This window comes from Nannospalax galili, unplaced genomic scaffold (assembly GCF_000622305.1).
Source record: "Nannospalax galili isolate Female #2095 unplaced genomic scaffold, S.galili_v1.0 scaffold176, whole genome shotgun sequence".
Classification (NCBI taxonomy): Eukaryota; Metazoa; Chordata; class Mammalia; order Rodentia; family Spalacidae; genus Nannospalax; species Nannospalax galili.
The window spans coordinates 1140927-1153968 of NW_008337643.1; the positions used below are offsets into that span (position 1 = coordinate 1140927).

General features: G+C 39.3%; 1 protein-coding gene across 6 annotated transcripts in view; it reads right to left on the reverse strand.

Annotated features, from left to right (window-relative positions):
• The window catches only part of Pcdh9 (protocadherin 9), a 1035266-nt gene extending 1025706 nt beyond the window's left edge, over positions 1-9560 (reverse strand). For all 6 annotated transcript variants that reach the window (XM_008832680.2, XM_008832676.2, XM_008832675.2 and 3 more), the window contains exons 1-2: positions 9003-9560; positions 4621-7791 (exon numbers count right to left, since the gene is read on the reverse strand). In XM_008832680.2, the coding sequence (XP_008830902.1) occupies positions 4621-7656 (3036 nt within the window). In that variant the 5' untranslated portion in view covers positions 7657-7791; positions 9003-9560. The remainder of the gene's footprint in view (positions 1-4620; positions 7792-9002) is intronic.
• Positions 9561-13042: the final 3482 nt, after the last annotated feature.

Here is a 13042-nt window from a genome sequence, read left to right on the forward strand (position 1 = left end):
CAAATAGCTATGACAATAAATTTCAAAGGATTTTTTTTTCTCTTCTACAGTGCTAGGGACTGAATGCAGGCACTGAGCACTTTGGGCCAGTGTTCCACCACTGAACTGTTTGACTAGTTTGTAGGTAATTATATTGACAATAAAGCCTTTTCTGTCATAATATGAGCATAATTCATCAGAACTAAGGGAACATGAAAGTATACTGTTTTAATATTTACAATTGCATTAAATTTAGAAAACAGATTTAAAAAAATTTAAGTATAGAAATTCTACACACATTAGCACTCATTCTCTAATCAACAAAAGAACCTGTTTTATACAATGGTAACATTGTTTACTTTAGAGGGAGCAAGTTTTCACAGTGTGTCACCACATGCACTCATCACTGCTCACTACTGTAAACTTCAGGGGTTGAAAATAGGAGGAACTTCCGGCCACCTTCACTTTACATATCATTTGCTACCTTTGCTCTCAGGTACATTTTTGTCCTTCTGACTATTCTAAATATCAGTTCTGTGACTGCCTTGAGTGTTCCACACAATGTAATAAAATTGCTGTAGTGATTGCAGTTGATTACTAAAGAATTAAAAGTAATGACAAATGTAATATAGTATCTGCAAATAACTGGAAATCGAAGCAATTCCCTTTGCAACCATAAAAGCACATGTACATACCTGAGTAGAGTATGCCTATGCCTTTTCAGTGTACAAATTATTCAGTTTATACATAAGTGTGTATATGAGAAAATAATTTAGATCATAGAAAGTTAAAGTCAGAGTGTTCAAGCTTCAAAATGAGCATTCATTTAGGAAATTAAACATGGCTGTTGACCTAGAACTCAACTTTAGTGGAACTCTTACAGATTGTTTTATTACTTGAAATCTTGTCAAATGTAAATAGATCACTATTTTTTATGTTAACATTTTCATTTATTACCACCCTCCTGTTGAAAAAAAGAGCAAACTGGGAGCAAGAAAATTAATTCCCCAAATGCTGTCAACCAAGTTGGGAAACAGCAATAAACAGTTTACTGTAAAGCCTCCAGCTACAATGAAACAGCTGTCAATACATGGGCAAAGAGTTGGGCTGTGCAAAAATAGGTCTGTTGGATATGATACCATGAAAAAGAAAGGGTGGAATTTCTTCTTCTAGGTGCTAAGGATGATTCTCACAGTATGGATCCCCCATCAGAAAGATGCATTATCACTGGTACAATATAAATTTCTAGGTCTGACCCAATAGTCATGCATCAAAATCTGTCTGGATGGAGCCCAAAACTGTGTTTGTAAGAGGTACTGAGGACATCCCATAATTTGAGAACTTACATTTAAAACTTAAATGACATAAATAACTTTTATTGTTCTCTGAAATAAACTGGAAAGCCATAAAAAAAAACTTTGATTATGACAATAATACCTTTCTTTCTGCTTTTAGGCATATATGAGTGAACTTTGTCATGCAGTGCTAATTGGAATTTTCTGTGCTGACATTTTGCCTTTTAGCAGTGAACTTTGCTTTTATCTTTAATTAATAAATACCAAGAATTAATCCTTTGCTTAAAAGTGTAAATTCTTAATCTGTGAATGTAAAGGCACATCTGAATCTTTGAGGGGGAAAAAAAAACAGTGGAAGATTCAATAATAGATTTGTTATAGTCAAGAATAAAAAGCTTAGTAGATGGAGTAAATAGGAAAATACATTTACAAGTACTTCACACAAGGGAAAAGAGCAAAGGAGAGAAAGTCAGTCAAAGTAGGAGTTACTATACAACAGACTGAGAAAGAATGTAAAAACTAGACAATATTTTCATGTAGACAATACAAAGTACTGGTATTTAAATGTAGCAACATTTTATTCAGTGTTTTTGCATTTTAACCACACTTCAACTAGCACCACGAAGTTAAAATGAGTCCTTTAAAGGCAATCAAGCTCAGTTTACTTAATTCACAGATTATTAATTAGTTTATATTAGTTTGGCAGCCTTTGTTGTAACAAGCCTTAGTTTTTCAAAGTTGTAAGCTACAGGAGCCTATTTTGTATAAAAGTCACTACTTCAAATGAAGGAGATAAATTTTAAAAAAGAATACTTACTTGTTTTAGTTTAACTAAAATACCTTCAGATAGTTATCATACAGTTCAATGAATATGTCAAATGCTCTGTATATCACCTTCAGCTCTCCCCTTATTTATAATATTTTTCTCAAGTATCAGTACTTTTTTTTTTTCTTTTTTGGCATGAAAAGTTCTAAAAGATGTAAGCAAAGCTATTTCAATATCTGTTTCTCATGATAGTGAATTTACAGCTATGTTTGCAGGTCAGAATGCACAAGGCATTCTGCAAAGTGCTTCATGGTACAAAAGGATGGCTAAAATATGTTGTATTTCCAGATAGAAAGTTACTCAGCATCCTATTTGGCAAGATTATATCATATAAACAAATATTTTTTATGACAGACTGAGCATCTATAAAAGATTTTTCCCAAGTTTTGCTGAGACACATCTAACATTTCTGTCTTTGCACTGTATTTAAGTTCAACTACTGAAAATTGGCCTGCACCTCAGTGATGATTTCCATGACACAGGTGAAAAGAAATATGATATGAAAAGAATCAGTAACTTTCTTGGGGAAACCAATTTCAGATCTCATGTAAGGCATTTCAGACCACACTCATTTCTTCAAGGTCTGATATAAATCATACCACACCACAAGTGTATGATATACAACCTTCATAATCAAAATAAATGACAAAACTCTTTTGTTTTTTTCTTTTTCATTAAAATAGCAACTTCTAAATTAAGCCCACTTATTTTCATCAGCTATTATTTTTTTACCATAATTAACTATTTACAACTTTTAAAAAATCTTAGCCTGGACAATTTCCAAGTTTTAAACACCACTCTGTTTACAAATGCTGACTGAGTTAGCCTGAAACTAAATTGTCCTTCTGACTTCCACTTATATGCAATAACCTCTCAGAGCTAGTAATCCTTTAGGACTTAAAATTGGTTTAGATTTTTTTAGGTCATTTTGTCCTGTATGTTTAAGCTCTAAGGATGTGTACTTCTAATATGCTCTATATATTTAATATTTCAAATAGAGATTTCACTTTCATAATTATAGGCATTCCACTTAATATTATGAGACTATGTGTGATTCACTGGGAAAAAATCATTTTTATAAGTACTTTATTTCCATCAAGCTTTAAAGTCACCCCAGAGCAATTACTAGATGGAAAGGGGAAACAGTTTCCATAAGACACCCTACTCTACCACAACTTCAGAAAAGAGAAGAACTCTGGATCTTCCAAAGACTTATCAATGACTGCCAAGACAATTCTGTAAATTAAGTTTGTTTTACTTGATTTTCAGAAATTTATGAACCTGATATTTAACAAATGTGGATGGGCTGTCAGCAGAGGTGGAGTCCAACTCAACAAACATAGAACTTGGATTCCAAAAATCCTAGAAAGTTGGTATGGTGACAGCTACTCACTAAAGAGTCAGCAAATGAACTTAAATGCTAGTTGCTCCAGAGCAACTCTCATTTATACAAGGTATCTTTGGCTGTACTACCAGCTTGATCTTTCCCTCCCCCCTTCTCCTTGCCACTGCAGGATTGGCACCTGGCCAGCACAAGCGACATGATACCCTAGTGCCATCTACAGGCTATTATCGACATTCAGTTTTGTGGCAACAGTCAAGCACCAGTGAAATAAATTAGACAGCGCTGCATTTAAATCTTTATTAACAGGAATTATTAGAACTAAGAAAAACTAATTCTGGATTTGGTTGAAATATGAGTTTCTCAGCCTCTTAATCCCTCTTCATATGGCATATTTCACAGTTTTAAATGAGTTAGGACAGATCACTTATGCATTACTAAGATGAGAGTATTTACAATGGATTCTTTCTTTTTTCTATAAATCAGCGATATTAGGGAGAAAGCATTCCTTTTTTCTTTCTTTTTTAATGTATTTGGCAATTATGGACACTAAAAAATCTTTCTAAGAAAGACCCAATTTACTATATTACAGTAAAACAACTTGAAATCAAAGAGAAGACTTCCTATATGGCTTAGATGCAATCAATCAACCATCATGAACTTCACAGCTGATGTACATTTAGTATTCTACTCTCTTGTTTAGAGTCTAACAAAAAAACATTAACCCCTTTAGCAACCACAGCTCGCTCTAGTCTAACTGATATCAGACCTTCAAACGTCATTAAACTTGAGATTTGAAGGTGACTTTTTGAGCAAATGGTAATGTGAAAATCTTGAAGCATGCAATTTGGAAACCCCAGGAGCAGAACTGAGTAAATCAGGATGGGTTTTCTTCTTTGCAAACATTATCTTGGGACACTTTGGAATAATTTCCTCTTTTCATCTTTTGACATTTGAAGGAAACGGGGATGTTAAATAATTCTCAGAACTCAGAAATTTCAAAGCTGTTCTAAAAATTCTTGACAGAGCCCCAGAGGAATAAAAAAGGGGTCAAGTTTTTTTCCCTCTTTATAAGTAAGCTAAAGTTAGACCAAAACAATAGACACACTGGCACGTTAATACTGGTTGACTGGGCACTTGTATGCAGTACTTATAGACCAGTAAAAGTGCTCGTTTACCTGTCTGGTGTGTAAGGGGCCCTTTGTCTTGAAGCCTCCTTGGGAGCTGCACTCTGAGGCACTGAAGTGATCTGAACTAGTGGAAGAGCGTTTGGAAAGGGTGTCACAGCCCCCAACAAAGGTGTTGTCCAAAGGGAGCTCCTGAATCACATGGTGCTTTTTCACAGAAACTGGAGTGTCTGGTTTGAGATGAAAAGCAGGCTGCGGAGAGGCAGATTTGTAGTGCTTGGCCAGGTCAGGGCTGTTAGGCTTGAAGGTTGTCGGAGGTGCTGGGCCCCAGTCAAATCTTCCTATACTTTGTTCCTCCAGCTCAGCAGGCAGGCTTATGGTCCCATTGATAGGTTCGTGAACTGCATCATCAGGTTTGGACTCTTCAATAGTCACAAAGTTCAAAAGAGAACTCTTGGGAGACTTTCTTTTCTTCCTTTTCTTTTTCTTGTTTTGTTTGTTCTCCTGGTTTGGGGACATCCACTCAGCACCTTGTTTGCTCCTCTGAGCTGCTTTGAACCTTGACGCATGGCGACAGCGCACCAGAACTGTGACAAAGATCACAACTATGACCACCATGGCCCCTGCAACAATGGCAATCATGATGGTGAGATAGTCCTCGTTCTGATACGGTTGGCTACTATCACCTATGTTCCTGTCCAATGGGGTCTCCATAGTCCTGCGGATCAAGTCATAGATATAGGAGGCATTTCCAGCAGTGTCATTCACATAAAGAAATACAAGCACGAGAGTGTGCAAAGCTTTAGGGTATCCCAGGTCACTTATGTTGACCACCAGGCGGTGGAGACCCACATCAGTAGGTGCTGGCTTTTCTTCCAAAGTGATGTTGCCAGTCACTGGATCAATTCGAAATAATCCTTTGTTGTTCCCACTCACTATGGTATACTTAAGTTCTGCGTTCATTCCAGTGTCAATATCCACTGCAAAAACTTCAGCCACCACTGAACCAGGAATGGCTGAGAGGGGCACCAACTTAAATGAGGTGTTGGATGGTGGAGAAATGACAACTGGGCTATTGTCATTGACATCCATGACATTGATAGTTACTTTTGCAGTAGAGGAACGAGGTGGCTGCCCTCCATCAGTGGCTTTGACATCAAAAGTGTAGGAACTCTGTTGCTCTCGATCAAAGGAGACATTTGACTTTATGACTCCAGAATAGGGATCCAACACAAAATTATCATTGTCGTTAAGAATGGAAAGAGTCACAGCTTTATTCTCTCCAGCATCCTCATCTGTCACTGTGATTACACCCACAGTACTATACTTTGGCAGATTCTCAGACACAAAAAACTGAAAATGATTATGAGTAAACTTGGGGCTATTGTCATTCTCATCCAGAACAGTAACTATCACTGCCGCTTGGCTTTGGAGGGGAGGGGTCCCATTGTCCCTGGCAGTTACTGTAAAAATGAATCGTTCTTGTTCCTCTCTGTTAAAGACTCTGGAGGCTGTCAAAACTCCTGTCTTTCGGTCCAGATCAAAGAAGGAGGCATTCGGTCCAAGCTGATAAACAATGTCTGCATTTTTCCCACTGTCTTCATCTGTGGCACTAATAGTGGTTAAGTATAACCCACGTCGGTTGTTTTCAGAAACTGACAGCTCAATTACAGGCTGGTTGAAAATTGGTGGGTTGTCATTTTCATCCTCAAGCTTAACCCTTACCAGGGCAGTCTGATTTAAACTGGGCTTCCCAGAATCAGAGGCAACAATTTTAAAGCTGAATTCTTTGGTGCCCTCATAGTCCAGCAGAGAAGAGGTCTCCAGCAGATACTGGTTGTCATATACTGCCTTCAGATGAAATGGGACCTCTCTTTCAATAAAACAGATCACTTTGCCATTCACATCTGTGTCCTTATCTGAAACTGTAATTAGGGCGATCTTTGTATTGACAGGATCTTTCTCAGATAAGTACACTGTTCCATTGATGGGACTTATAATGTACCTGAGGTCTATGTTCGGTGGGTTATCATTTACATCAGTGACATTGATGGTAACTGTGGCTCGGGCAGGAGTGGAGCTGCCGTCACTTGCCAGCACTGTCACTTTGTGAATGGCTGTCTCTTCTCTATCTAAGGACCTCTGAACTGTAATCAGACCAGTAGTGTTATTTAAAGCAAAGAGTCTTTTGGTTGCAGGGGCAACCTGGGCACCAAAAATGTATCGGATTTCAGCATTACTGCCTATATCTGCATCAGTAGCATGGAGCTGTATGACAGAGGTCCCCACAGGAGCATTCTCTGGAATATGCACCTCCACTTGACCCTCTTTAAACACTGGCCTGTTGTCATTCACATCACTTACGGTGACCTGCAGTATGGCCGTGCTGGATTTCTGTGGAGTGCCTCCATCCTCCACTTTGATTTTCATCACATAGGTATCTTTTTGTTCTCTATCCAAGTTCTGCTGAACAATCAATTGTGGCCACTTCTCTCCCTCTGGAGTTTCCACAATATCCAGTCCAAAAACACTCTGCCCATTTAGCAATTCATAATGCTGCACCCCATTGAAACCTGTGTCAGGATCTGTGGCTGAAGGGATTGGAAAGCGGCTGTTGATCAAAGTGTTTTCTGGAATGGAAATATTGATGACAGGAGAAGGAAACATTGGGGCATTGTCATTGGTATCCTTGACAATGATCTTGATTTTGATCAGCCTGAAAAAGTCATTGGGGAGGATCACCACCTCAAGTTCAAAGAAACACTCATTCTCCTCAGCATAAGAAGCTCCAGCACAGAGTTTCTCTCTGTCTATTCTATTGGAGGTTGTGAAAATTTCTCCAGTGCTGCTGGATACTTTCACCAAAGGGGCATCCCCAGCTTTAGAAACCAGTCTGTAGACAAGGCTGGCACTGGTCCCCGTGGCAGCATTGATGTGAGAAATGTTCAGATCCTTTGGTATGTTTCCTATGGGCACATTTTCAGGCAATTCCTCTCTAATAGTGTAAATAAGTTCTTGAGCTATTGCAGAATCCAGCCTTAAACAGGCAACCAGAGCAGCCAACAGGTAAAAATCCCTCAGGTCCATGATAATGTATTTATTTTCTTTTCCTGGATTTTAGGGTTTAAAGGTGTCCACTGAGGAGTGATGCACGAATTGCGAGAGGAAGCGTGCATGGACTGAAGGAGGCATTACATCTCATCGCTTATTTGGAGACAGCCACTGTCAACACAATCGTACAGACAATATTATTTTTCAGTAAATGAAAACATAGCCACAAAACATCGCGCCACATTTTCACTGCATACTAGTAAACATGGCAGTTTGCTCTGCCACAGTTTGCAAGTTAACTCTGTGGATTAAAGCACTGAATGTTCTTTGCTTGTTGCATTTACCCAGAGAAAATGAAAATTGTCTACTTTTGAATTAAGGACAACAGCTATTTTTACCTGGATTTCCCCCATGCTGGTTTTCAGAACACTGTTTAATTCAAAGCATGAATTCTTGTTCTCCGCTTCCCCTCCCCCTGTCCTACCCACCTCCTGGCTTCTAACCTCCCTCCCTCAGTTGTTTGAGGTGCAAGTGAAAAACCCCATGCATTAGCGAGATGGTTGCTCCTAACTGCGTTGTCACATGTCAGATATGATGTGTTTTCTTCTCTGACACTCTGAGTCATCTCTTTCCTCTAAAACCACTGTTTTTCTTTGCTCCCAGTTCCCCAACTGTAGTCTAATACAACCTTACTGGGAAATGAGCATTCGGACATGCTGCAGCATCAAAGCAGTAGTCACTGGCCGCTACACAACCTTATTGCTTCAAAGCACAAAACCAAGACTTCGGATTTCTTGCCCAGAGCCTTTGCTCTTTGCTCCATATTGCCACTTTATCGTCATTAAGATTAATAAACACATTAAAACTTTTAAAAATGTATGCTAATAAGCAATTCCTTATCCTAAAGGTGGAAGAGCATGCTGAGATGTAAATGAAACACAGCCAACAACATTCCTATGTAACACCACAATATTTTTCTACTGAGCATGAAAGAAAAAAAATGCAGTTTGTTAACCCCGTGTCTGATTATATTATTAGTAACATTTGCTACACATAAATACCGCAACCCAAAAAAGCACGTTAAAAAGGGCTTCCGCTCAGATGCTCCCCTAACTGTAATTTAAATGGGTGAAAGGCTCCAGGCAGCTACGTACTGGAGTAGGACTGGTCAGTTCCCAGGCTCTAATCTTATCTGCATTAGACTGCACTGTAGCTGATGCTCGCGATTAGTTCCGGCAGAGTGATGCAGGTGGGGATGCAGATATAGCCCAGTAGGTGAGCTCTACCCCAACAGTCTACCCAATTACAAACACGGGTCTTCTACACCGAGGACATATCTAAACACAGAATTTACAATTGTGCATGCGAAACTTTACACTTACGTTAGTTGCCTCAACCTTTCCCCTTTCCCGGTAGGCTGCAGTTAAGGATTTGTTCCAACACATAGAAAGCCATGCATCTGGTAGCACCAGTTTGGGGAGAATTCAGAAGCAGCAAAACGTTTCCTCCTTGTAAAATGTGTGGCTTCGGGCTGGCAAATTAGCAACTCCGGAGAAGAAATTCACAGATTTATCGTTAGTCATTCTCTCCACATTTCATCTCTATTACCCACTGGGTCTGGGCTTCTGGTATTTAACAAACACCACATCCAGTTGCACTTCTTCAGCTCGGGAGTATTTTCCACAGCATCCAGCATACCATTTGCATTCGATGGTAATACTGCTCAAGTCTCTAACTTCTGGTAGGAAACGTCAGAGTTGAGGTGATGGTGATTTTCTGGCTGTTCTCCCGGGGTGCCACTTGCCCGACAAATTCCTAATCAGTTAGCTCTTTCCTGCTTCGGAGACTGAGGCGCTTCTTCTACCTCGCATGCTCTCCCCTTTCTCTTCTCCTCTGCCCCTCTCTCCTTCTCCTTCTCCTCTCTCTCCTCTCTCAGAACTGAATTTCTTGATATAACTCTCAATAAGCCCCGAGGGAGGGCGTGACGGCAAAGGCCCCTCCCCCTGCCTTTGATTGGCCAGCATCTTGCGGTGCGGGCGGCTGCAGCCCGCCGCGGGAGGGAGTGCGGAACAAGGCACAGACTGTCTCCGGCCTCCCCTCCCCAGCGCCCCTCGGCAACCGTGAAAACCCGGAGTGCCGATCCCAGCCCCCGGAGAGCCGGCTTCCAGGACGCGCACTGAGCATGCCTGGCAGGGGCCCGCGGGAGGGGGCCCTTCGCGGTCTCCGGCTCTTGCGGGCGCGGAGCCACCCAGACCCGGTGGTGCGGGTAGCTTAGGAGCAGATCCCTGGAGCCTCGATTCTCGCCCCAGGCGGATGAGGATCATCAGGGCTGCTGGTTTCTTGGTGCATTTTTGTTTGCAAAGTGGAGGGAACAAAATACAGAGATGAGAGACGCGTAACCACCCCTGCGTGGGTAAGCACTGGTCGGCAGATCCCGAGCGCATTAAACCAACAACCATGCCCGGTGCTGCAAATAGAGGAATTTGCTGGCAGGGACAGCCGAAGGAAGGGCGAAGAGGGCAGAAAGCTAAAGGTGGGGCAATAGATTTTAAGATTCGATGAAGAACGGAAAAAATATTAATCTGGGCACTGACTACGAGCACGGTTACGGAAATTGCCTGGGGAAAAAAAGAAAGTTGTAGCCTCGGGATCCCGGGGGCAGGAATGGCCGGTGTGCTGTGTATGAAGTCTCCAGGCCCGGAGCTGCATGAGCTGGGGAGGCTGATCATAATCACCTTTGCCCTTCTGCTTCTGCCTTGCAGGGGACCTTAAGAACCTAGCACACCCAAAGTGAGGCTACAGCTGAGCTGCTACCTGCTCACCTAACTGCAAACTTTGCTTCCCAGAGGCTGGAAGGAATCCCGAGCAGCTGTTAGCCAAGCTGCGAACACTTCTTTTCTCTGCACTTTCTGCTGAATTCTTCTTTCCCTGCCAGGCATTTCTGACTCTAGCTTTGTAGCATACTCACGTTTCTCATTTGAATACAAGAGCCGGATGGAATGACTTCCAAAAGCGATGTGCTTTATTTTTTAATATACACTCCCCCTGAAAGAACTGTCTATATTTGATCTTTGAAAAACCATACGCCAGGAAGGTTTGGATAATTGGTCGCACCTATGCCCGTATCTGAGTATAAAGTTTGAAATATTACCGTAACTGTGCATTTGGAACAACATTGTTATTTTTTTTTTCTTAAAGACCTGTAATGCTTAGTTGTCTAAGGGGATATTAATTTTGCTAACTTGGGGAAGAATAAAAGGCATTTATAGTAAAACACCTGCGCACCCTGTACTGTCCTGTACTTTACTGTACTGGGATGTAGCTGCATTAAAGATTCTTCAATTCGCTAATATCTTTTGCTTGTGAATACAGAGACTCCCTTTTTAAATATGAACATTTACTTTTAGATATTTAAGATAAAAGTAAAATAAATCACCAGTCATCCTTCCAAACTTTAGAATATATATAATCTATTGTTTAGCTGATTTGTTTTACCTAACGATTTCCCCATATGAAACTGTAAGTTAAATTTTTTATTCGAACTTTTCCTTAAGTGCATATAGAAGTAAAAGTAGTGTCTAAAAGTTCACCGCAAAAATCCATTAATCCTTTGTATGCTAAGACATTTTTCTTCGAAGCAATTGGATGATAGTGTTTACATATAGCTAAAAATTATAATAGTAATATTTTATATGATTACAATGAACAAATTTTAAGGATAGGAGGAACTACATAAGTATCCAAATATCAAACTGAAAAACAAAATTTCTTCATACAAACATACTTGTGAATTGAAGGATGATTCTTTTCATCTTACCTCAGTGAAAGATCATTCGCCATTCACAAAATTAAAGCCAATATATAGTTCCCATCATTGTATATTTTATGCTCAGAACTATTTTAAAATAAATGAACCATTACTCTGATAGGTTCACAATAAACAGCAGCACAGCTACTTTTGAGTTGATTTCATGAGCATTGCAGTTATACTCTAATCACACCACAGTCATTTCAGAGTCATGGAGTGGCAGCCCATAGCTTAGCAATAATTATTTAACATCATTATTAAACGGGACTGTTTCTGTTTGTGAAGCAATAGCTTTACTTGCTGGCAAAGCCCATTATGCACCCCAGGCTTGCAAATGAAATTTTAGTATGAATCAGAATGAAGGTTAGAGAAGAGGAAAAATATCACAGAGTGAGATTTATGACCAGGAGACTTCAATTAAAAGAAACCACAGGTCAAAGCCCCAAATGAGGTATATGTATATATTCTTTTCAAAAGAGGCTGAATATGAAACAGAGCTACTGTCTCAGAACACTGTGTCCTGTGTTTATTTGGGATATGTAAATAATTAGTATTCCTTAACCATGTCATTCCTTAATCTTTTACAGCTAGATAGCGGAGGCTGATTTACCTTATTATATTTCGTCTATTAAACCCTATAATGAGAAACATTGCTGGAATTTTTTGTTAATAGTCCTAAAGGAAAATCACACACTAAAGATGATATATCTAGATCTTTACTATTTTGAGTTCTCTGCACCAAATGCAACACAAAGAATTTCATAATGATAACCTTCCAATATACTATTTATAAAATTAAAAAAATTATATGTATGTATGAATTAGGAGTATAATGCTACTTTTAGTTTTTGTCTGAGGATATCTGCTGATATTTATGTTGTATTATTGTTCTTTCTTTGGTGCACTGAAGAATATTAGATACCCCCTTAGTTGACTTACTGAGTGTGCATATATGGTCTAATATAATTATTACTGTATATATAGTATAATAGAGATTAACATAGTTATAGACTAATATATGTATTGCACTTCTGGTTCGAGCGCTTTAATTAACCTTTACTCATCATTGTTAACTGTGTATTTTTACAAGGAATTATGATGCTCTCACCTGTGCTTTCCTATTGGAATTTGGGAATCACAGCATCTGGACGGTAGTAAAAGTGCCCTAATGTTCTAGGGAGTCTTGTGAAATTAAATCATCTTTGGTCAGTTAACTGAAGACTAAAATGCTTTCAGATCTATGCAGAAACAGATGCTGAGTTAATGTAATTATTTCATATTCCACAAATTGAACATGATTCTATTTATATATTAAACAATAGTTTCCATTCAATGACGTACAATAACCTGAATTTCTAAGCAGCTCGGCTTAATTGGATTCTTATGTATGATTTTCTAGTGATCACACAGCATTTTAAAATTACACTTCACACAGAGATTAGGAAGGCTTTTTCTGTAAGTTACATTTTCTATAAAAGACATAGATGGTGGTGTTGAGAATGATCAAATGCCCTCCTCAGGGATTACAAGACTAGCATTTCTAACTGTGTTCCAATCAAAGTTTAAAATAAAATAAAAATACTTTTGTGCTTTATTCTTGTGAAGTTTCTTTAA